This window comes from Lampris incognitus, chromosome 5 (assembly GCF_029633865.1).
Source record: "Lampris incognitus isolate fLamInc1 chromosome 5, fLamInc1.hap2, whole genome shotgun sequence".
In the NCBI taxonomy this organism is placed as follows: domain Eukaryota; kingdom Metazoa; phylum Chordata; class Actinopteri; order Lampriformes; family Lampridae; genus Lampris; species Lampris incognitus.
This window is the reverse complement of record NC_079215.1, coordinates 68,218,805-68,244,578: the sequence shown is the minus strand read 5'-3', so window position 1 is coordinate 68,244,578 and position 25,774 is coordinate 68,218,805. Positions and strand designations below refer to the sequence as shown.

The 25,774-nt window shown below is 37.0% G+C and overlaps 1 protein-coding gene across 3 annotated transcripts in view; it reads right to left on the bottom strand.

The window, feature by feature from the left end:
* Nucleotides 1-25,774, bottom strand: part of map4k3a (mitogen-activated protein kinase kinase kinase kinase 3a) — a 182,455-nt gene that overhangs the window by 106,592 nt on the left and 50,089 nt on the right. For all 3 annotated transcript variants that reach the window (XM_056281131.1, XM_056281133.1, XM_056281132.1), the window contains 2 exons: nt 5,032-5,122; nt 4,550-4,614 (listed from right to left, as the gene is read on the bottom strand). In XM_056281131.1, coding sequence (XP_056137106.1) covers nt 4,550-4,614; nt 5,032-5,122 — 156 coding nt within the window. The remainder of the gene's footprint in view (nt 1-4,549; nt 4,615-5,031; nt 5,123-25,774) is intronic.

The window sequence follows — 25,774 nt, the reverse complement described above, 5'->3', positions numbered from 1 at the left end:
CACCGCAGCCTGTTCTCTCTTCTGGGAGAGCTAGGCGGGGCTCGGTGGGGGAGTGGGGACATGGTCCGCGGCATGAGCGGGGCTTGGCGGGGGGTCTGCTGTGTGGTAGGTGGATCCAGGCCATGCTCAGCGGCCGGCAGTGCTAATGCCGGTCCTAATGAGGGCTCGGTCTGTGGCGGCAGAGCCGCATCTTAACGAGAGGGCGACGGTCGTAGGAGGCACGTCGAGGAGACGACAGACACTGGCAGAAACCTTTACACATACCGAGTAACTCAGCGCTTTGACGGCCGCTATTGATCAGTCACACTTTCAACAACAAAATCCATTTCCGTGCTTGTAAAGTTTGAATTCTTACAATAACAAGTCAAGTTTCCTTTCTGGTTTCCGGACAGAGAGTCGTTTCCTTGTGTGAAGGAAGACGATATTCCACATAGCACTATGGTCTTCACTGTAGATCCCAACATGTTCTGCTGATGGTCACCTCTCAGAGGTTAAGGTGCATTCTGCATGATATGATATCAGGTAAACTAGTGTGTCATAACAGGTGTACAACCTCCCTGATGGAGGCTGAATAAGTGGAACAACAGGTGAATGTAATGAACTAGCAGCTAGAAAAGAAAAGCAGCAGCACCGCTGCTACCTGTGGACCTGACTGAGAACCACCGACCCTTGAATGGATATGAACCCATTTCCTTCTGAGTCACAACTAAGCAGATAAAACAGAACACACCTGGAGGAGGCTGGAACAGTACAGGTAAATAGTCACTGCTTTCCTTAGTTTGCTTTGAACTTTCTTTCAAGATGAACTGCTTTTCATGTACAAGATGTGACATTTAAATAAAGTTTGACTAATTAACTGACTGATTAATTGAATAGCTGATTGAGCTTTTTCATATCAGGGCTGTTAATATGTAGCTGTCTTCAGTCCCTGAAAATGGCATAGCAAGTAAATGCTACTGCTACTACTACTACTACTACTACTAAACCGTGCTTTCATGACATAACCAAATAGTAGTAGTAGTAAATTGTTAACAAAAGCCATGAATATTTTACAGGAAGTGATGTCATGATGGGCAATACAGTATAAAAGCAATATGGTATAATATATGGGGATAGATTATTGATTACTCAACAATAACAAAACTCTGTATAGCAGAGACATAACTGTTATGTATACATGTTATGTCATTCTTGTTATCTATACATTTAATGATATCCCTGTTATGTATACGTACATGTTGTTATTCTTGTTATCAATACATGTTATGGTATTCCTGTTATGCATACATGTTATGTTGTTCCTGTTATCTATACATCTTGTTACTCCTGTTATGTATACGTGTTATGTATACATGTTATGTTATTCCTGTTATGTATACATGTTATGTTATTCATGTTATGTATACATGTTATGTTATTCATGTTATGTATATGTGTTATTCCTGTTATGTATACATGTTGTGCTGTTCCGGTTGTGTATACGTGCTGTTATTCCTGTTATGTATACACGTTGTGTTGTTCCTGTTATGTATACATGTTATGCTATTCCTGTTACATATACATGTTATGTTATTCCTGTTATGCTATTCCTGTTATGTTATTCATGTTATGTATATATGTTATTCCTGTTGTGTATACATGTTGTGTTGTTCCTGTTGTGTATACATGCTGTTATTCCTGTTATGTATACACGTTGTGTTGTTCCTGTTGTGTATACATGTTGTGTTATTCCTGTTGTGTATACATGTTATGCTATTCCTGTTATGTATACACGTTGTGTTGTCCCTGTTATGTATACATGTTATGTTATTCATGTTATGTATATATGTTATTCCTGTTATGTATACATGTTATGTTGTTCCTGTTATGTTATTCATGTTATGTATACATGTTATGTTATTCATGTTATGTATATATGTTATTCCTGTTATGTATACACGCTGTGTTGTTCCTGTTGTGTATACATGCTGTTATTCCTGTTATGTATACACGTTGTGTTGTTCCTGTTATGTATACATGTTGTGTTATTCCTGTTATGTATACATGTTATGCTATTCCTGTTACGTATACATGCTATGTTGTTCCTGTTATGTATACATGTTATTCCTGTTATGTATACATTAAATTACATTACAGTCATTTAGCCGACGCTATTGTCCAAAGCGACTTACAATGAGAGCATCATTTACTGTAGGAAGTCAGGAGAACTACTAGTCATCAGAGGTCATAAGTGCATCTAAACAAGCATCTAAGAGCAAAACCAGAGCTAAAGTAAAAGAGCAAGAAAGAGTTTTTTTTTAAATGAGTGGATAAAATAAGTGGTAAGAACAAGTAACAGGGTAGTAGTTCTTGAAGAGGTGAGTTTTCAACCTGCGCTGAAAGATGGGCAGGACTCCTCTGTCCTGACATCAGTGGGGAGTTCAGTCCACCACTGTGGGACCAGGACAGAACAGAGCCATGACCGGGTCGATCGGCAGCGAGGGGCCTCTGAGCGACGGGGCAACCAGGCATCCCGAGGCAGCAGAGCGAAGTGGTTGGGCGGGGGTGTAGGGCTTGATCATGGCCTGGAGATAGGAAGGAGCTGTTCCTTTCACTGCCCTGTAGGCTAGCACCAGAGTCTTGTGGGGAGTTGTGTGGGAGAACTTAGGGCGGTTGAACACCAGACGAGCTGCAGCTTTCTGAACAAGCTCCAGAGGTCTGATGGCCTATGCTGGGGCAACAGCAAGGAGGGAGTTGCTGTAGTCCAGCCGGGAGGTGACCAGAGCCTGGATGAGCACCTGTGCCATCTCATCGGTGAGGAATGGGCGACTCCTCCTGATGTTATAGAGGAGAAATCTGCAGGAGAGAGAAACCGAGGCAATGTTTGCAGCAAACGACAGTTGGTCGTCCAGGATCACACCCAGATTCCTCTCAGTCCGAGTTGGCGCCACCACGGTGTTGTCAATGGTGATGGCCAGGTCTCGGTGCGTTGTTATTCCAGTTACGTATACATGTTTTTCCTATTATGTATACATGTTGTATTATCCCCATTATGTATACATGCTATGTTATTCCTGTTATGTATACATGTTGTTATTCCTGTTATGTATGCATGTTATGTTATTCCTGTTATGTGTACATGTTATGTTATTCCTGTTATGTATATACATGTTATGTTATTCCTGTTATGTATATATGTGTTATGTTATTCCTGTTATGTTATTCCTGTTACGTATACACGTTATGTTATTCCTGTTATGTATACATGTTGTTATACCTGTTACGTATATACATTTTATGTTATTCCTGTTATGTATACATGTTATGTTATTCCTGTTACGTATATACATGTTATGCTATTCCTGTTATGTAGACATGTTATGTTATTCCTGTTATGTATATACATGTTATGTTATTCCTGTTATGTGTACATGTTATGTTATTCCTGTTATGTATATACATGTTATGTTATTCCTGTTATGTATATACATGTTATGTTATTCCTGTTATGTTATTCCTGTTACGTATACACGTTATGTTATTCCTGTTATGTATACATGTTATGTTATTCCTGTTACGTATATACATTTTATGTTATTCCTGTTATGTATACATGTTATGTTATTCCTGTTACGTATATACATGTTATGCTATTCCTGTTATGTAGACATGTTATGTTATTCCTGTTACGTATATACATGTTATGTTATTCCTATTATGTATACATGTTATGTATACATGTTATATTATTCCTGTTATGCATACATGTTATGTTATTCCTGTTACGTATATACATGTTATGTTATTCCTGTTATGTATACATGTTATGTTATTCCTGTTACGTATATATACGTGTTATGTTATTCCTGTTATGTATACATGTTATGTTATTCATGTTACGTATATACATGTTATGTTATTCCTGTTATGTATATACATGTTATGTTATTCCTGTTATGTATACATGTTATGTTATTCCTGTTACGTATGCATGTTCCAATGTCCTATTGTTGTTACAATTATCTCTTTTTGTTGTTTTACTCTTTTTTCTTTTGCTGTGTAAGTGATGTCTGCAAGTGCTAGAAGCTGCTGTGTACCATAGTCAAATTCCTTGTGTGCATGGGCACACTCGGCCAACAGATTCTCATTCTGATTCTGAATGTTTCAGAGGAAGTGATGTCATGAAAGTTACAACGGAAGTGATGTCATGAATGTTTCAGAGGAAGTGATGTCATCAATGTTACAGAAGAAGTGATGTCATGAATAGCAGGGGGGTTTTTTGGACCAGGCAGAAATCCAGACGCGGTAAACTGTGAGCTGCATGTTCATATCACATCAGCTGATCCTTCGCTGCTACGCTTCAGACTTGAGTGGGGGATGGGGTGATGGGCGGGGTGTAATGTAAAACAAACAAAACAAAAAACCAGATGGAGGTCACTGGTCAGCTCCCAGTGACCACCAGCAGCAGACTTGGTTGTACTAGTGTGTGTGTGTGTGTGTGTGTGTGTGGTGGGGGGAGGGGGGGTGTAGGTGGTTTTGGCAGAGCTGAGTGTAATACTGCTGTTCTCACCGTGGTAGATGTCTTGGAGAGAGCCTCCTCTGCAGTATTCCATACAGATCCATAACTTATCCCTCCTGGAAACAGCCAAGCAAACAAATGAGCCCCAGATCAATACAGGTCTGAACCGGTCTGAGACGCTGACCGCGAGGGGGGGGAGGGGGAATTACTGCATTTAGCACTCTTCTCTAGCACCTTATAGTGTCATAGCCCACCAACTCCCCTCTAGCTACTAGCTACCAATTAGCCACACTGTTAGCTAGCACAGATAGGCTGGAGGCTGAGACAGCTGTGTGTGTGTGTGTGTGTGTGTGTGTGTGTGTGTGTGTGTGTGTGTGTGTGTGTGTGTGTGTGTGTGTTGACTTGGTAATACAAATATGGACGACCAAGTCAGTGAGGGTTGTTTGTTGGGGAGATGGGGCTAGGTCAGGTTGATACACTGAAGAGGCGGGGCTAGGTGGAAGTGGTAGCCATGGGCGACGGGCGCGCCGTACCTCAGATAGCTGTTGAAGTAGGCGATGATGTTGGGATGTTTACAGTCCTTCATCATGAGGATCTCCTGCTGCACCACCGCAAAGTCCTCCCCTGTACACAGGCACACACACACACACAAACACACACATATTTACATAAACACTAGTACTACTACTACTACTACTACTACTACTACTGCTGCTGCTACTACAGCAAAACTGGTAAAACTACCACTGATATCTTTACTTCTAGTGATACCTACTGCTATTGATACCATGACCATTACTACTTCTACTACTACTTCTACTACCGCTACTAATTATATTTTTATTATATAATTATCTAAATATATTATATAATTATTATTTTATTTCTATTATTACTACTATTCTTTCTCTTTACCTCTTCATGTACAACCAGTGCGTGGAGGAGAAGTGTACTGAGCTGTTTGTGTGTAGTACTCTCAGAACTTTTCCAGTCTGTACCAAACACCCACCATGTTTTCATCTCTGTGTTGGTTTAGACTGGTTCCCATTTAGTGGTACTGACTCCTGTTTACTCTATAAACTGATGTACCAACTGATGTATCAACTGGTGTATAAACTGATGTATCAACTGGTGTATCAACTGATTTATAACTGATGAATCAACTTGTGTATAAACTGATGTATCAACTTGTGTATAAAACTGGTGTATAAACTGAGTTATAACTGGTGTATCAACTGATTTATAACTGATGTATCAACTTGTGTATAAACTGATGTATCAACTGGTGTATAAACTGGTGTATCAACTGGTGTATAAACTGATGTATCAACTGATGTATCAACTGATGTATCAACTTGTGTATAAACTGATGTATCAACTGGTGTATAAACTGGTGTATCAACTGGTGTATAAACTGGTGTATCAACTGGTGTATAAACTGATGTATAACTGATGTATCACTGATGTATCACTGATGTATCAACTTGTGTATAAACTGATGTATAACTGATGTATCAACTGATGTATCAACTGGTGTATAAACTGATGTATAACTGATGTATCAACTGATGTATCAACTGGTGTATAAACTGGTGTATCAACTGGTGTATAAACTGATGTATCAACTGATGTATCAACTGATGTATCACTGATGTATCACTGATGTATCAACTGATGTATCAACTGATGTATCACTGATTTATCAACTGATGTATCACTGATGTATCACTGATGTATCAACTGATGTATCACTGATGTATCACTGATGTATCAACTGATGTATCACTGATGTATCACTGATGTATCACTGATGTATCAACTTGTGTATAAACTGATGTATCACTGATGTATCAACTGATGTATCACTGATGTATCACTGATGTATCAACTTGTGTATAAACTGATGTATCACTGATGTATCACTGATGTATCAACTTGTGTATAAACTTGTGTATAAACTGATGTATCACTGATGTATCAACTGATGTATCAACTGATGTATCACTGATGTATCACTGATGTATCAACTGGTGTATCAACTGGTGTATCAACTGACGTATCAACTGGTGTATAAACTTGTGTATAAACTGATGTATCACTGATGTATCACTGGTGTATCAACTGATGTATCACTGATGTATCACTGATGTATCACTGATGTATCAACTTGTGTATAAACTGACGTATCACTGATGTATCACTGATGTATCACTGATGTATCACTGATGTATCACTGATGTATCAACTTGTGTATAAACTGACGTATCACTGATGTATCACTGATGTATCACTGATGTATCAACTGGTGTATCAACTGATGTATCAACTTGTGTATAAACTGATGTATCACTGATGTATCAACTGGTGTATCACTGATGTATCAACTGGTGTATCACTGATGTATCAACTGGTGTATAAACTGGTGTATAAACTGATGTATCAACTGATGTATCAACTGGTGTATAAACTGGTGTATCAACTGATGTATCAACTGACGTATCAACTGGTGTATAAACTGGTGTATCAACTGGTGTATAAACTGGTGTATCAACTGATTTATAACTGACGTATCAACTGGTGTTCTCCATCTTTAAGTCAGCATCCTGCTCTGACCAAACTGCTCCATCTCTGAACACTGGACTCGTCTGCTGAACACACACCTCTCTCTCTCTCCCTCTTTCTTTCTTGCGCTTTCTCTTTCTCTCGTTCTGTCTGTCTCACACTTTCTCTCTCGCTCTCTGTCTTTCTTGCTCTCTCTCTCTCGCTCTCTCTCTCTCTCTCTCTCTCCCTCTGTCTTTCTCTCGTGCTCTCCCTCTTTCTTTCTTGCGCTTTCTCTTTCTCTCGTTCTGTCTGTCTCACACTCTCTCTCTCGCTCTCTGTCTTTCTTGCTCTCTCTCTCTCGCTCCATTCTTAACTGTTTTTCTTTTCATCTCCATCTATCTCCGTCTGTCAATGTCTGGAGAAAGAACAAAGCTGAGAGAGAGAAAAACAAAAAGAGTGAAGAGTCTGAAGGAGAGCTGGAGACAGAGAGACAGATGGAGAGAGACAGAGAGAGAGAGGGGGTAGATGTAAAGGAGAACAGAGAAAGAGTCAGTGAGAGACAGAGAGAGAGAGAGAGAGAGAGAGAGAGGGAGAGAGAGAGCAACAGCAAGAAAGAAAGCAAGAAAGGGCAGGAGTAGAGGGAGAGAGAGGGAGAAGGAGAGACAGTGTGGAGGTAGAGAGAGAGAGAGAGAGAGAGAACAAAGTGACTTTGTTGTTTCTGGTGTTTTAATGATGAAGCTTCAGGCCTCATTAAGAATCTCGCCCGTCTCTTTTTTCCATCTTTTCTGCCACCGGTCCCTCTGTTCCCGGCCCGCCTCGCCAAGGAGAATAAATATGGACCTGTTTCATGTCACGGCTTCATTAAAACGGACCAATGTCTCCATATGCCGCCTCACAACACTTTACTACACACTACTTTACCACACCACCCAGCACAACCAGGGAGGACCAGAGGTCAGAGGTCAACGGGTGACCCTGCTGCAGGAGGCAGAGGTCAGAGGTCAGTCTCTGAATGCCGTCTGCCCTCCTGTGAAATCAGTCAGAAGACCGTCCTGCGAAGACACAACAACATGTCCCTGCACAGCTGTGTGTGTGTGTGTGTGTGTGTGTGTGTGTGTGAGGGGGCGGGTTTATTGATTTGACGGACAGCAGAGTGACATTGAGATGAAGCTCCACAGACAGACAGTGTGAGTCTTGTGTGAGATGAAGATGTGTGTGAGATGAAGATGTGTGTGAGATGATGTGTGTGAGATGAAGATGTGTGTGAGGTGAAGATGTGTGTGAGATGATGTGTGATATGATGTGTGTGAGATGAAGATGTGTGTGAGATGATGTGTGTGAGGTGAAGATATGTGTGAGATGATGTGTGATATGATGTGTGTGAGATGAAGATGTGTGTGAGATGATGTGTGATATGATGTGTGTGAGATGAAGATGTGTGTGAGATGATGTGTGTGAGGTGAAGATATGTGTGAGATGATGTGTGTGAGATGATGTGTGTGAGATGATGTGAGTGAGATGAAGATGTGTGTGAGATGATGATGATGTGTGTGAGATGAAGATGTGTGCGAGATGATGTATGAGATGATGTGTGACATGATGTGTGTGAGATGAAGATGTGTGTGAGATTATGTGTGATATGATGTGTGTGAGATGAAGATGTGTGTGAGATGAAGATGTGTGTGAGATGATGTGTGTGAGGTGAAGATGTGTGTGACATGATGTGTGATATGACGTGTGTGAGATGAAGATGTGTGTGAGATGATGTGTATGAGGTGAAGATGTGTGTGAGATGATGTGTGATATGATGTGTGTGAGATGAAGATTTGTGTGAGATGATGTGTGTGAGGTGAAGATGTGTGTGAGATGATGTGTATGAGATGATGATATGTGTGAGATGATGTGTGATATGATGTGTATGAGGTGAAGATGTGTGTGAGATGATGTCTGTGAGATGAAGATATGTGTGAGATGATGTGTGTGAGATGAAGATATGTGTGACATGATGTGTGTGAGATGATGTGTGATATGATGTGTGTGAGATGAAGATTTGTGTGAGATGATGTGTGTGAGGTGAAGATATGTGTGAGATGATGTGTGATATGATGTGTGTGAGATGAAGATGTGTGTGAGATGATGTGTATGAGGTGAAGATGTGTGTGAGATGATGTCTGTGAGATGAAGATATGTGTGAGATGATGTGTATGAGGTGAAGATATGTGTGAGATGAAGATATGTGTGAGATGATGTGTGAGATGATGTGAGTGAGATGAAGATGTGTGTAAGATTATGTGTGATATGATGTGTGTGAGATGAAGATGTGTGTGAGATGAAGATGTGTGTGAGATGATGTGTGTGAGGTGAAGATGTGTGTGACATGATGTGTGATATGACGTGTGCGAGATGATGTATGAGATGATGTGTGACATGATGTGTGTGAGATGAAGATGTGTGTGAGATTATGTGTGATATGATGTGTGTGAGATGAAGATGTGTGTGAGATGAAGATGTGTGTGAGATGATGTGTGTGAGGTGAAGATGTGTGTGACATGATGTGTGATATGACGTGTGTGAGATGAAGATGTGTGTGAGATGATGTGTATGAGGTGAAGATGTGTGTGAGATGATGTGTGATATGATGTGTGTGAGATGAAGATTTGTGTGAGATGATGTGTGTGAGGTGAAGATGTGTGTGAGATGATGTGTATGAGATGATGATATGTGTGAGATGATGTGTGATATGATGTGTATGAGGTGAAGATGTGTGTGAGATGATGTCTGTGAGATGAAGATATGTGTGAGATGATGTGTGTGAGATGAAGATATGTGTGACATGATGTGTGTGAGATGATGTGTGATATGATGTGTGTGAGATGAAGATTTGTGTGAGATGATGTGTGTGAGGTGAAGATATGTGTGAGATGATGTGTGATATGATGTGTGTGAGATGAAGATGTGTGTGAGATGATGTGTATGAGGTGAAGATGTGTGTGAGATGATGTCTGTGAGATGAAGATATGTGTGAGATGATGTGTATGAGGTGAAGATATGTGTGAGATGAAGATATGTGTGAGATGATGTGTGAGATGATGTGAGTGAGATGAAGATGTGTGTAAGATGATGATGATGTGTGTGAGAAGATGTGTGAGATGATGTGTGTGAGATGATGTGTGTGAGATGATGTGTGTGAGATGTGTGTGAGATGTGTGTGAGATGTGTGAGATGAAGATGTGTGTGAGATGATGTGTGTGAGATGATGTGTGTGAGATGTGTGAGATGAAGATGTGTGTGAGATGAAGATGTGTGTGAGATGATGTGTGTGAGATGATGATGTGTCAGATGAAGATGTGTGTGAGATGATGTCTGAGATGATGATATGTGTGAGATGAAAATGTGTGTGAGATGATGTGTGTGAGATGAAGATATGTGTGAGATGATGTGTGTGAGATGAAGATGTGTGTGAGATGATGTGTGTGAGATGATGTGTGTGAAATGATATGTGTGAGATGAAGATGTGTGTGAGATGAAGATGTGTGTGAGATGAAGATGTGTGTGAGATGAAAATGTGTGTGAGATGATGTGTGTGAGATGATGATGTGTCAGATGAAGATGTGTGTGAGATGATGTCTGAGATGATGATATGTGTGAGATGAAAATGTGTGTGAGATGATGTGTGTGAGATGAAGATATGTGTGAGATGATGTGTGTGAGATGAAGATGTGTGTGAGATGATGTGTGTGAGATGATGTGTGTGAAATGATATGTGTGAGATGAAGATGTGTGTGACAGGATATGTGTGAGATGAAGATGTGTGAGATGATGTGTGTGACAGGATGTGTGTGAGAAGATGTGTGTGAGATGAAGATGTGTGCGAGATGATGTGTGAGATGAAGATGTGTGCGAGATGATGTGTGAGATGAAGATGTGTGCGAGATGATTCGTGAGATGATGTGTGTGAGATGAAGGTGTGTGACATGATGTGTGTGATGAAGATGTGTGTGAGATGAAGATGTGTGTGAGATGATGTGTATAAGGTGACAATATGTGTGAGATGAAGATGTGTGTGAGATGGTGTGTGAGATGGTGTGTGAGATGAAGATGTGTGTGAGATGATGATGATGTGTGTGAGATGAGGTGAGTGAGATGAAGATGTGTGTGAGATGAAGGTGTGTGAGATGAAGATGTGTGTGAGATGATGATGATGTGTGTGAGATGAGGTGAGTGAGATGATTATGTGTGTGAGATGATGTGTGTGAGATGAAGATGTGTGGGAGATGATGATGTGTGTGAGATGAAGATGTGTGCGAGATGATGTGCGAGATGATGTGTGTGAGATGAAGATGTGTGTGAGATGATGTGTGATATGATGTGTGTGAGATGAAGATGTGTGTGAGATGATGTGTGTGAGGTGAAGATATGTGTGAGATGATGTGTGATATGATGTGTGTGAGATGATGTGTGTGAGATGATGTGTGTGAGATGAAGATATGTGTGAGATGATGTGTGATATGATGTGTGTGAGATGAAGATGTGTGTGAGATGATGTGTGTGAGATGAAGATGTGTGTGAGATGAAGATGTGTGTGAGATGATGTGTGTGAGGTGAAGATGTGTGTGACATGATGTGTGATATGACGTGTGTGAGATGAAGATTTGTGTGAGATGATGTGTGTGAGGTGAAGATGTGTGTGAGATGATGTGTATGAGATGATGATATGTGTGAGATGATGTGTGATATGATGTGTATGAGGTGAAGATGTGTGTGAGATGATGTCTGTGAGATGAAGATATGTGTGAGATGATGTGTGTGAGATGAAGATATGTGTGACATGATGTGTGTGAGATGATGTGTGATATGATGTGTGTGAGATGAAGATTTGTGTGAGATGATGTGTGTGAGGTGAAGATATGTGTGAGATGATGTGTGATATGATGTGTGTGAGATGAAGATGTGTGTGAGATGATGTGTATGAGGTGAAGATGTGTGTGAGATGATGTCTGTGAGATGAAGATATGTGTGAGATGATGTGTATGAGGTGAAGATATGTGTGAGATGAAGATATGTGTGAGATGATGTGTGAGATGATGTGAGTGAGATGAAGATGTGTGTAAGATGATGATGATGTGTGTGAGAAGATGTGTGAGATGATGTGTGTGAGATGATGTGTGTGAGATGATGTGTGTGAGATGTGTGTGAGATGTGTGTGAGATGTGTGAGATGAAGATGTGTGTGAGATGATGTGTGTGAGATGATTTGTGTGAGATGTGTGAGATGAAGATGTGTGTGAGATGAAGATGTGTGTGAGATGATGTGTGTGAGATGATGATGTGTCAGATGAAGATGTGTGTGAGATGATGTCTGAGATGATGATATGTGTGAGATGAAAATGTGTGTGAGATGATGTGTGTGAGATGAAGATATGTGTGAGATGATGTGTGTGAGATGAAGATGTGTGTGAGATGATGTGTGTGAGATGATGTGTGTGAAATGATATGTGTGAGATGAAGATGTGTGTGAGATGAAGATGTGTGTGAGATGAAGATGTGTGTGAGATGAAAATGTGTGTGAGATGATGTGTGTGAGATGATGATGTGTCAGATGAAGATGTGTGTGAGATGATGTCTGAGATGATGATATGTGTGAGATGAAAATGTGTGTGAGATGATGTGTGTGAGATGAAGATATGTGTGAGATGATGTGTGTGAGATGAAGATGTGTGTGAGATGATGTGTGTGAGATGATGTGTGTGAAATGATATGTGTGAGATGAAGATGTGTGTGACAGGATATGTGTGAGATGAAGATGTGTGAGATGATGTGTGTGACAGGATGTGTGTGAGATGATGTGTGTGAGATGAAGATGTGTGCGAGATGATGTGTGAGATGAAGATGTGTGCGAGATGATGTGTGAGATGAAGATGTGTGCGAGATGATTCGTGAGATGATGTGTGTGAGATGAAGGTGTGTGACATGATGTGTGTGATGAAGATGTGTGTGAGATGAAGATGTGTGTGAGATGATGTGTATAAGGTGACAATATGTGTGAGATGAAGATGTGTGTGAGATGGTGTGTGAGATGGTGTGTGAGATGAAGATGTGTGTGAGATGATGATGATGTGTGTGAGATGAGGTGAGTGAGATGAAGATGTGTGTGAGATGAAGGTGTGTGAGATGAAGATGTGTGTGAGATGATGATGATGTGTGTGAGATGAGGTGAGTGAGATGATTATGTGTGTGAGATGATGTGTGTGAGATGAAGATGTGTGGGAGATGATGATGTGTGTGAGATGAAGATGTGTGCGAGATGATGTGCGAGATGATGTGTGTGAGATGAAGATGTGTGTGAGATGATGTGTGATATGATGTGTGTGAGATGAAGATGTGTGTGAGATGATGTGTGTGAGGTGAAGATATGTGTGAGATGATGTGTGATATGATGTGTGTGAGATGATGTGTGTGAGATGATGTGTGTGAGATGAAGATATGTGTGAGATGATGTGTGATATGATGTGTGTGAGATGAAGATGTGTGTGAGATGATGTGTGTGAGATGAAAATGTGTGTGAGATGATGTGTATGAGATGATATGTGTCAGATGAAGATGTGTGTGAGATGATGTCTGAGATGATGATATGTGTGAGATGAAGATGTGTGTGAGATGATGTGTGTGAGATGAAGATGTGTGTGATTAAGATGTGTGAGATGAAGATGTGTGACAGGATGTGTATGAGATGATTTGTGTGAGATGAAGATGTGCGTGACATGATGTGTGTGAGATGATGTGTGAGATGAAGATGTGTGTGAGATGTGTGAGATGAAGATGTGTGTGAGATGAAGATGTGTGTGAGATGATGTGTGTGAGATGAAAATGTGTGTGAGATGATGTGTGTGAGATGAAGATGTGTGTGAGATGAAGATGTGTGTGAGATGAAAATGTGTGTGAGATGATGTGTATGAGATGATATGTGTCAGATGAAGATGTGTGTGAGATGATGTCTGAGATGATGATATGTGTGAGATGAAAATGTGTGTGAGATGATGTGTGTGAGATGAAGATATGTGTGAGATGATGTGTGTGAGATGAAGATGTGTGTGAGATGATATGTGTGAGATGATGTGTGTGAAATGATATGTGTGAGATGAAGATGTGTGTGACAGGATATGTGTGAGATGAAGATGTGTGAGATGATGTGTGTGACAGGATGTGTGTGAGATGATGTGTGTGAGATGAAGATGTGTGCGAGATGATGTGTGAGATGAAGATGTGTGTGACAGGATGTGTGTGAGATGAAGATGTGTGCGAGTTGATGCGTGAGATGATGTGTGTGAGATGAAGGTGTGTGACATGATGTGTGTGATGAAGATGTGTGTGAGATGAAGATGTGTGTGAGATGATGTGTATAAGGTGACAATATGTGTGAGATGAAGATGTGTGTGAGATGGTGTGTGAGATGGTGTGTGAGATGAAGATGTGTGTGAGATGATGATGATGTGTGTGAGATGAGGTGAGTGAGATGAAGATGTGTGTGAGATGAAGGTGTGTGAGATGAAGATGTGTGTGAGATGATGATGATGTGTGTGAGATGAGGTGAGTGAGATGATTATGTGTGTGAGATGATGTGTGTGAGATGAAGATGTGTGGGAGATGATGATGATGTGTGTGAGATGAAGATGTGTGCGAGATGATGTGCGAGATGATGTGTGTGAGATGAAGATGTGTGTGAGATGATGTGTGATATGATGTGTGTGAGATGAAGATGTGTGTGAGATGATGTGTGTGAGGTGAAGATATGTGTGAGATGATGTGTGATATGATGTGTGTGAGATGAAGATGTGTGTGAGATGATGTGTGATATGATGTGTGTGAGATGAAGATGTGTGTGAGATGATGTGTGTGAGGTGAAGATATGTGTGAGATGATGTGTGAGATATTGTGTATGAGGTGAGGATATGTGTGAGATGATGTGTGTGAGATGATGTGAGTGAGATGAAGATGTGTGTGAGATGATGATGTGTGTGAGATGAAGATGTGTGCGAGATGATGTATGAGATGATGTGTGACATGATGTGTGTGAGATGAAGATGTGTGTGAGATGAAGATGTGTGTGAGATGAAGATGTGTGTGAGATGATGTGTATGAGGTGAAGATGTGTGTGAGATGATGTGTGATATGATGTGTGTGAGATGAAGATGTGTGTGAGATGATGTGTATGAGGTGAAGATGTGTGTGAGATGATGTGTGAGATGATGTGTGTGAGATGAAGATATGTGTGAGATGATGTGTGAGATGATGTGAGTGAGATGAAGATGTGTGTAAGATGATGATGATGTGTGTGAGAAGATGTGTGAGATGATGTGTGTGAGATGATGTGTGTGAGATGAAGGTATGGGAGATGAAGATGTGTGTGACATGAACATGCGTGTGAGATGAAGATGTGTGTGAGATGATGTGAGTGAGATGAAGATGTGTGTGAGACGATGAAGATGTGTGTGAGATGAAGATGTGTGTGAAGAACTTAAAGCACAGCAGAGCCTGGACGCTGTGAAAACATAGTGACCTCCTTGGCCTGAGAGGGGAAAGACCACAACAAGACCCCAAACAGGACCACAAACCACCAACTACAACATGAGAGCTGCAACAGGTTCATCTGTAGCACAGCAGCTTCAGCAGTCACACTGATGGTGACCTGTGGACAACAGCTGAGGCAGAAGTCTTGTTAGAAGTCTCATGACCAACACAGATGAGTTGCCGGACGATGGAAACAGGATTCGAACACGTGAACTTTCAGGAACACCTTTCAGCCTGCGAGGAGCTGCTCAACACAACACAGCTGATCAGTATTCAGCCGGTTCACTGCAGTGGACGATGCTGCCATGTGATGTACATCCCTGTGTGTGTGTGTGTGTGTGTGTGAGCAGTAGCAGGTTCTGAATACAGAAGTAAGTCAGGTTACAGGCAACGCTGAGCTTCACTTCTCCTTCAGCTCTGTTGATTCTGCTTCACACCGGTTAAACTGATATAAACCATGTGGGTCAGGGGTTTTAATACCCGCACCCACCCAACCCATTATGAGAGTCAGTCAGCACCACCCGACATGCTAAAAAACGCAAACTAGAAAAAGGAGAACTTTCCATCAAGGACTATCAAAATCACAGAGCAGGAGCTTTTAGTCCAAATTGACAAGTTGAAGCCCAAAAAAGCATATGGGCCTGATGGCATTTTAAACAAAAAGAAATGCTAAAATCTATGAATGAAAAGTAACAATCTGTTACACTCAAATTATTCAATCTAGTTCTGAGTGTGGGATATTTCCCCAATATCTGGAATCATGGATTAGTTACACCAATATACAAAAGTTGAGATAACTTTGATCCCAACAACTACTGAGGCATCTGTGTTAACAGTAACCGGGGGAAGGTATTCTGCAGTATTATTAACTCCTGGCTCATAAAGTTCCTTATGAAACACAATGTCTTGAGTAAAAGCCAGATTGGATTCTTACCAAATTACTGCACTACTGATCATATTTACACCTTACACACCCTAACTGAAAAACATACTCAAAATCAGAATAAATTATTCACTCGTTTTGTTGACTTCAAAAAACAAAAAACAAAAAAGCATTTGATTCCATTTGGCATTATGGATTATTCTACATATTAACTGAAAGTGGTGTAGGGGTAAAACACATGACATCATAAAATCAGTGTACTCAGGAGCTAAGTGTGGCATTAAAATTGGATCCAAAAGAACCCAATATATCACTCAGGATTGTGGAGTGAGACAAAGTTGCTCTTTAAACCCAACTCTATTTACATATACATTAATGAGTTGGTGAACATACTGGAAAAGTCATCGGCACCTGAATTCACTCTGCACAACAGTGAGGTCAAATTCCTACTCTATGCAGATGACCTAGTCCTTCTTTCACCAACGGAGGAAGGACTCCAGATTCAATTATACCTTCTTCAGATGTTTTGCCAGACCTGGGCCCTGGCAGTTAACATAAACAAAGCTAAAATATTAATCTTTCAAAAAAGATCCAGATATCAGGGTAGACAGCACATAGTATTTAGATTAGGACCAAATGAAACTGAACATTACACACTAGATTACACCTACCTAGGCCTTAGAATCGATTGTAAAGGAATATTCAACATGGCAATGAATGAACTAAGAGACAAGACACTTTACTTGCTAGAAAAAGAAAAATTCCTTTCGAAATTCCAATCCGAATTTGGCTAGAAATATTTGCATCAGTGATAGAACCAATCGCCCTTAATGGCAGTGAAGTGTGGGGCCCACTTGCAAGTCAATAACTACACAAGTGGGAAAAACATCCAATTGAGACCCTGCATGTTGAGTTTTGCAAAAACATCCTAAAAGTCCATCGGCAGACTACAAACAATGCATGCAGGGCAGAATTAGGCTAACATCCTCTTCTGATTAAAATTCAAAAAAGGGCGATCAAATTTGACCCACTCTTTCCATTATAAAGCTTCGCAATACCAAGATTTGATCAGAGAAGAACTCTCCTACCAACCTGGTCTTCAGCCTTCCTGTTCCACTAGCACATACTAACACGTTAAAGCACAAGACCAGATCCAGACTACACAACATATTTGGCTTAAACAGATTTCCTCAAACCTAAAAGACAATTATGTCGAATATTGGCAATCCAAAACAAAATCACAAAGCAAGATGCAATGATAGTTGGCCCTAGACACAGAATATACATTAGCAGATTACCTAATGAAAATAAAAGCAACAAATTTGAGAAATACAATGACGAAATACAGACTCAGTGAGCACCGCTTAGCAATAGAAACTGGCAGACACAAAACAACTTGGCTACCAGGAGACAAACGTGTGTGTCAGCAGTGCAAAGACAACGTAGTCGAGACAGAGCTGCACTTTTTAACAGAGTCAAAACCTTCCCATCAATCCCTGATGCTTCTTCCCAAAATGTGAAGACAAACACCCCACATCTGATGCCCCACCAAACCACAGTAAACTAGCCTGCCTCTTGGGTGAAGACAAAGAGAGCTGTACTGTACTATACTATACTATGCTGTACTATACTGTACTATACTATGCTGTACTGTACTGTACTACTATATTGTACTATACCACTATACTGAACTGTACTATACTGTACTATACTATGCTGTACTATACTACTATACTATACTATACTGTATTGTACTATGCTGTACTATACTGTACTATACTACTATACTATACCACTATACTGTACTGTACTATACTATGCTGTACTATACTACTATACTATACTATACTGTACTATGCTGTATTATACTACTATACTATACTGTACTATACTATGCTGTACTATACTACTATACTATACTATACCACTATACTGAACTGTACTATATTGTACTGTACTATACTAGTATACTATACTGTACTGTACTATGCTGTACTATACTGTACTATTATACTATACCACTATACTGAACTGTACTATACTGTAATGTACTATACTATACTGTAATGTACTATGCTGTACTATACTACTATACTATACTGTACTGTACTATACTACCATACTATACTATACCACTATACTGAACTGTACTATACTGTACTATACTACTATACTGTACTGCACTATACTGTACTGTACCACTATACTATACTATACTATACTATACTATACTATAGCTACACAATATGTTCTCACTTGCCACCACCTGAGAGACACTGAATGACACACATATTTACACACATATTTCCTACTTTTTACACAAAGAAGCCCAAGACCACACACACACACACACACACACACAGATAGTCGTCCTAACTATCCTACTGCTTTAAATAAAATAAAATCAACAATAATAATAATAACAATAGTTAAATACTAAATAATTAATATGTACTACTGGTAACTGATTACCAATCTGGTTTTTATACTGCACCTGTATATGTTGATTCCTTGTATGTGTCTATGTACAAGTACATGTTCAGTATATGGTCTGATTCCTTGTATGTGTCTATGTACAAGTACATGTTCAGTATATGTTCTGATATCTTGTATGTGTCTATGTACAAGTACATGTACAAGTACATGTTTAGTATATGGTCTGATTCCTTGTATGTGTCTATGTATAAGTACATGTTGGGTATATGTTGTGGTTTCTTGTATGTGTCTATGTATAAGTACATGTTGGGTATATGCTGTGGTTTCCTGTATGTGTCTATGTATAAGTACATGTTGGGTATATGTTGTGGTTTCTTGTATGTGTCTATGTATAAGTACATGTTGGGCACATGTTGTGGTTTCTTGTATGTGTCTATGTATAAGTACATGTTGGGTACATGTTGTGGTTTCTTGTTGTTTGTAATGACTGCTTGGGGCAATACAAGTGTCTATTTGTCATGCCAACAAAGCACTTTTGAATTTGAATTTGAGAGAGAGTGATGGAGAGAGAGTGATGGAGAGAGAGTGATGGAGAGAGAGTGATGGAGAGAGACAGACAGACAGGCAGGCAGGCAGGCAGGCAGAGAGTGACAGACAGAAAGACAGAGACAGAGACAGAGTGACAGAGAGAGAGAGAGAGAGAGAGAGAGAGAGAGAGAGAGAGTGACACCAAGAAAGTGACAGAGAGAGACAGCGAGACAGAGACAGAGGAAGTACGGAGAGAGACACACACAGAAGAGTGACAGAGAACGACTGTTGTTGTTTAATATCTGCTGTTATTATTATAATCATTGTTGTTGTTGCTGTTATTATTATAATCATTGTTGTTGTTGTTATTATTATAATCACTGTTGTTGTTGCTGTTATTATTATAATCATTGTTGTTGTTGCTGTTATTATTATAATCATTGTTGTTGTTGTTATTATTATAATCACTGTTGTTGCTGCTGTTATTATTATAATCACTGTTGTTGCTGCTGTTATTGTTATAATCACTGCTGTTGTTGCTGTTATTATTATAATCATTGTTGTTGTTGCTGTTATTATTATAATCATTGTTGTTGCTGCTGTTTATTATAATCATTGTTGTTGCTGTTGTTATTATTATAATCACTGTTGTTGTTGCTGTTATTATTATAATCACTGTTGTTGTTGCTGTTATCATTATAATCATTGTTGTTGTTGCTGTTATTATTATAATCATTGTTGTTGTTGCTGTTATTATTATAATCATTGTTGTTGTTGTTATTATTATAATCATTGTTGTTGTTGCTGTTATTATTATAATCATTGTTGTTGCTGCTGTTTATTATAATCATTGTTGTTGCTGTTGTTATTATTATAATCACTGTTGTTGTTGCTGTTATTATTATAATCACTGTTGTTGTTGCTGTTATCATTATAATCATTGTTGTTGTTGCTGTTATTATTATAATCACTGTTGTTGTTGCTGTTATTATTATAATCATTGTTGTTGTTGCTGTTATTATTATAATCATTGTTGTTGCTGCTGTTTATTATAATCATTGTTGTTGCTGCTGTTATTATTATAATCACTGTTGTTGTTGCTGTTATTATTATAATCATTGTTGTTGTTGCTGTTATTATTATAATCGTTGTTGTTGCTGCTGTTATTATTATAATCATTGTTGTTGCTGCTGTTTATTATAATCATTGTTGTTGCTGCTGTTATTATTATAATCACTGTTGTTGTTGCTGTTATTATTATAATCACTGTTGTTGTTGCTGTTATTATTATAATCATTGTTGTTGTTGCTTTTATTATTATAATCATTGTTGTTGTTGCTGTTATTATTATAATCACTGTTGTTGTTGCTGTTATCATTATAATCATTGTTGTTGTTGCTGTTATTATTATAATCATTGTTGTTGTTGCTGTTATTATTATAATCACTGTTGTTGTTGCTGTTATCATTATAATCACTGTTGTTGTTGCTGTTATTATTATAATCATTGTTGTTGTTGCTGTTATTATTATAATCACTGTTGTTGCTGCTGTTATTATTATAATCATTGTTGTTGCTGCTGTTATTATTATAATCGTTGTTGCTGCTGTTATTATTATAATCACTGTTGCTGTTGCTGTTATTATTATAATCACTGTTGTTGCTGCTGTTATTATTATAATCACTGTTGTTGCTGCTGTTATTATTATAATCATTGTTGTTGCTGCTGTTATTATTATAATCACTGTTGTTGCTGCTGTTATTATTATAATCATTGTTGTTGCTGCTGTTATTATTATAATCATTGTTGCTGTTATTATTATAATCATTGTTGTTGTTGCTGTTATTATTATAATCATTGTTGTTGCTGCTGTTATTATTATAATCACTGTTGTTGCTGCTGTTATTATTATAATCACTGTTGTTGCTGCTGTTATTATTATAATCACTGTTGTTGCTGCTGTTATTATTATAATCATTGTTGTTGCTGCTGTTATTATAATCATTGTTGTTGCTGCTGTTACTATTATAATCACTGTTGTTGTTGCTGTTATTATTATAATCATTGTTGTTGCTGCTGTTATTATTATAATCATTGTTGCTGTTATTATTACAATCATTGTTGTTGTTGCTGTTATTATTATAATCATTGTTGTTGCTGCTGTTATTATTATAATCACTGTTGTTGCTGCTGTTATTATTATAATCATTGTTGCTGTTATTATTATAATCATTGTTGTTGTTACTGTTATTATCATAATCATTGTTGCTGTTATTATTACAATCATTGTTGTTGTTGCTGGTATTATTATAATCATTGTTGTTGCTGCTGTTATCATTATAATCACTGTTGTTGCTGCTGTTATTATTATAATCATTGTTGCTGTTATTATTATAATCGTTGTTGTTACTGTTATTATTATAATCATTGTTGCTGTTATTATTACAATCTTTGTTGTTGTTGCTGTTATTATTATAATCATTGTTGTTGCTGCTGTTATTATTATAATCACTGTTGTTGCTGCTGTTATTATTATAATCATTGTTGTTGCTGCTGTTATTATTATAATCACTGTTGTTGCTGCTATTATTATAATCATTGTTGTTGCTGCTGTTATTATTATAATCATTGTTGCTGTTATTATTACAATCATTGTTGTTGTTGCTGTTATTATTATAATCATTGTTGTTGTTGCTGTTATTATTATAATCATTGTTGTTGTTGCTGTTATTATCATAATCAGTTGTTGCTGCTGTTATTATTATAATCACTGTTGTTGTTGCTGTTATTATTATAATCATTGTTGTTGTTGCTGTTATTATTATAATCAGTTGTTGCTGTTGTTATTATTATAATCACTGTTGTTGTTGCTGTTATTATTATAATCATTGTTGTTGTTGCTGTTATTATTATAATCACTGTTGTTGTTGCTGTTATTATTATAATCACTGTTGTTGTTGCTGTTATTTTTATAATCATTGTTGTTGCTGCTGTTATTATTATAATCATTGTTGCTGTTATTATTATAATCATTGTTGTTGTTGCTGTTATTATAATCATTGTTGCTGCTGTTATTATAATCACTGTTGTTGTTGCTGTTATTATTATAATCATTGTTGTTGTTGCTGTTATTATTATAATCACTGTTGTTGTTGCTTTTATTACTATAATCACTGTTGTTGTTGCTGTTATTATTGTAATCATTGTTGTTGTTGCTGTTATTATTATAATCATTGTTGTTGCTGCTGTTATTATTATAATCATTGTTGCTGTTATTATTATAATCATTGTTGTTGTTGCTGTTATTATTATAATCATTGTTGCTGCTGCTGTTATTATTATAATCATTGTTGTTGTTGCTGTTATTATTATAATCATTGTTGTTGCTGCTGTTATTATTATAATCATTGTTGTTGCTGTTATTATTATAATCATTGTTGTTGCTGCTGTTATTATTATAATCATTGTTGCTGTTATTATTATAATCATTGTTGTTGTTGCTGTTATTATTATAATCATTGTTGCTGCTGTTATTATTATAATCATTGTTGCTGTTATTATTATAATCATTGTTGTTGCTGTTATTATTATAATCATTGTTGTTGTTGCTGTTATTATTATAATCATTGTTGTTGTTGCTGTTATTATCATAATCAGTTGTTGCTGCTGTTATTATTATAATCACTGTTGTTGTTGCTGTTATTATTATAATCATTGTTGTTGTTGCTGTTATTATTATAATCAGTTGTTGCTGTTGTTATTATTATAATCACTGTTGTTGTTGCTGTTATTATTATAATCATTGTTGTTGTTGCTGTTATTATTATAATCACTGTTGTTGTTGCTGTTATTATTATAATCACTGTTGTTGTTGCTGTTATTTTTATAATCATTGTTGTTGCTGCTGTTATTATTATAATCATTGTTGCTGTTATTATTATAATCATTGTTGTTGTTGCTGTTATTATAATCATTGTTGCTGCTGTTATTATAATCACTGTTGTTGTTGCTGTTATTATTATAATCATTGTTGTTGTTGCTGTTATTATTATAATCACTGTTGTTGTTGCTTTTATTACTATAATCACTGTTGTTGTTGCTGTTATTATTGTAATCATTGTTGTTGCTGCTGTTATTATTATAATCATTGTTGCTGTTATTATTATAATCATTGTTGTTGTTGCTGTTATTATTATAATCATTGTTGCTGCTGCTGTTATTATTATAATCATTGTTGTTGTTGCTGTTATTATTATAATCATTGTTGTTGCTGCTGTTATTATTATAATCATTGTTGTTGCTGTTATTATTATAATCATTGTTGTTGCTGCTGTTATTATTATAATCATTGTTGTTGTTGCTGTTATTATTATAATCATTGTTGTTGCTGCTGTTATTATTATAATCATTGTTGCTGCTGTTATTATTATAATCATTGTTGCTGTTATTATTATAATCATTGTTGTTGCTGTTATTATTATAATCATTGTTGTTGTTGCTGTTATTATTATAATCATTGTTGCTGCTGTTATTATTATAATCATTGTTGCTGTTATTATTATAATCATTGTTGTTGCTGTTATTATTATAATCATTGTTGTTGTTGCTGTTATTATTATAATCATTGTTGTTGTTGTTGTTGCTGTTATTATTATAATCACTGTTGTTGTTGCTGTTATTATTATAATCATTGTTGCTGCTGTTATTATTATAATCATTGTTGTTGTTGCTGTTATTATTATAATCATTGTTGTTGCTGCTGTTATTATCATAATCATTGTTGTTGCTGTTATTATTATAATCATTGTTGTTGTTGCTGTTATTATTATAATCACTGTTGTGTTGCTGTTATTATTATAATCATTGTTGTTGCTGCTGTTATTATCATAATCATTGTTGTTGCTGTTATTATTATAATCATTGTTGTTGTTGCTGTTATTATTATAATCATTGTTGCTGCTGCTGTTATTATTATAATCATTGTTGTTGTTGCTGTTATTATTACAATCATTGTTGTTGTTGCTGTTATTATAATCATTGTTGTTGTTGCTGTTATTATTATAATCGTTGTTGTTGCTGTTATTATTACAATCATTGTTGTTGTTGCTGTTATTATTATAATCATTGTTGTTGCTGCTGTTATTATTATAATCATTGTTGTTGTTGCTGTTATTATTATAATCATTGTTGTTGTTGCTGTTATTGTTATAATCATTGTTGCTGTTATTATCATAATCATTGTTGTGTTGCTGTTATTATTATAATCATTGTTGCTGTTGCTGTTATTATTACAATCATTGTTGTTGTTGCTGTTATTATAATCATTGTTGTTGTTGCTGTTATTATTATAATCATTGTTGTTGTTGCTGTTATTATTACAATCATTGTTGTTGTTGCTGTTATTATTATAATCATTGTTGTTGTTGCTGTTATTATTATAATCATTGTTGTTGCTGTTATTATTATAATCATTGTTGCTGCTGCTGTTATTATTACAATCATTGTTGTTGTTGCTGTTATTATAATCATTGTTGTTGCTGCTGTTATTATTATAATCATTGTTGTTGTTGCTGTTATTATTATAATCATTGTTGCTGTTATTATTATAATCATTGTTGTTGCTGCTGTTATTATTATAATCACTGTTGTTGTTGCTGTTATTATAATAATTGTTGTTGTTGCTATTATTATAATCATTATTGTTGCTGCTGTTATTATTTTAATCATTGTTGTTGCTGTTATTATTATAATCACTGTTGCTGTTGCTGTTATTATTATAATCAATGTTGTGTTGTGTTGTTGTTGTTTTACATGCTTTTGCAATATGTACACAAACGTATGTCATGCCAATAAAGCACATATTGAATTGAATTGAATTGAATTGACAGACAGACAGAGGTAGAGAGGGGGAAGAGGAGGTGGACTAGTATTGCACAGTCCAGCCTACAGTACACAGTGTTTCTGTAAGTTGCTACTAACTGACTCGGTACGCTGATTTGTCACTTGTTGATATTTCCTAGTAGCCTCACCATAACCTAATCATTGTTGCTGCTGTTATTATTATAATCATTGTTGTTGCTGTTATTATTATAATCATTGTTGTTGTTGCTGTTATTATTATAATCCTTGTTGTTGTTGCTGTTATTATTATAATCATTGTTGTTGTTGTTGCTGTTATTATTATAATCACTGTTGTTGTTGCTGTTATTATTATAATCATTGTTGCTGCTGTTATTATTATAATCATTGTTGTTGTTGCTGTTATTATTATAATCATTGTTGTTGCTGCTGTTATTATCATAATCATTGTTGTTGCTGTTA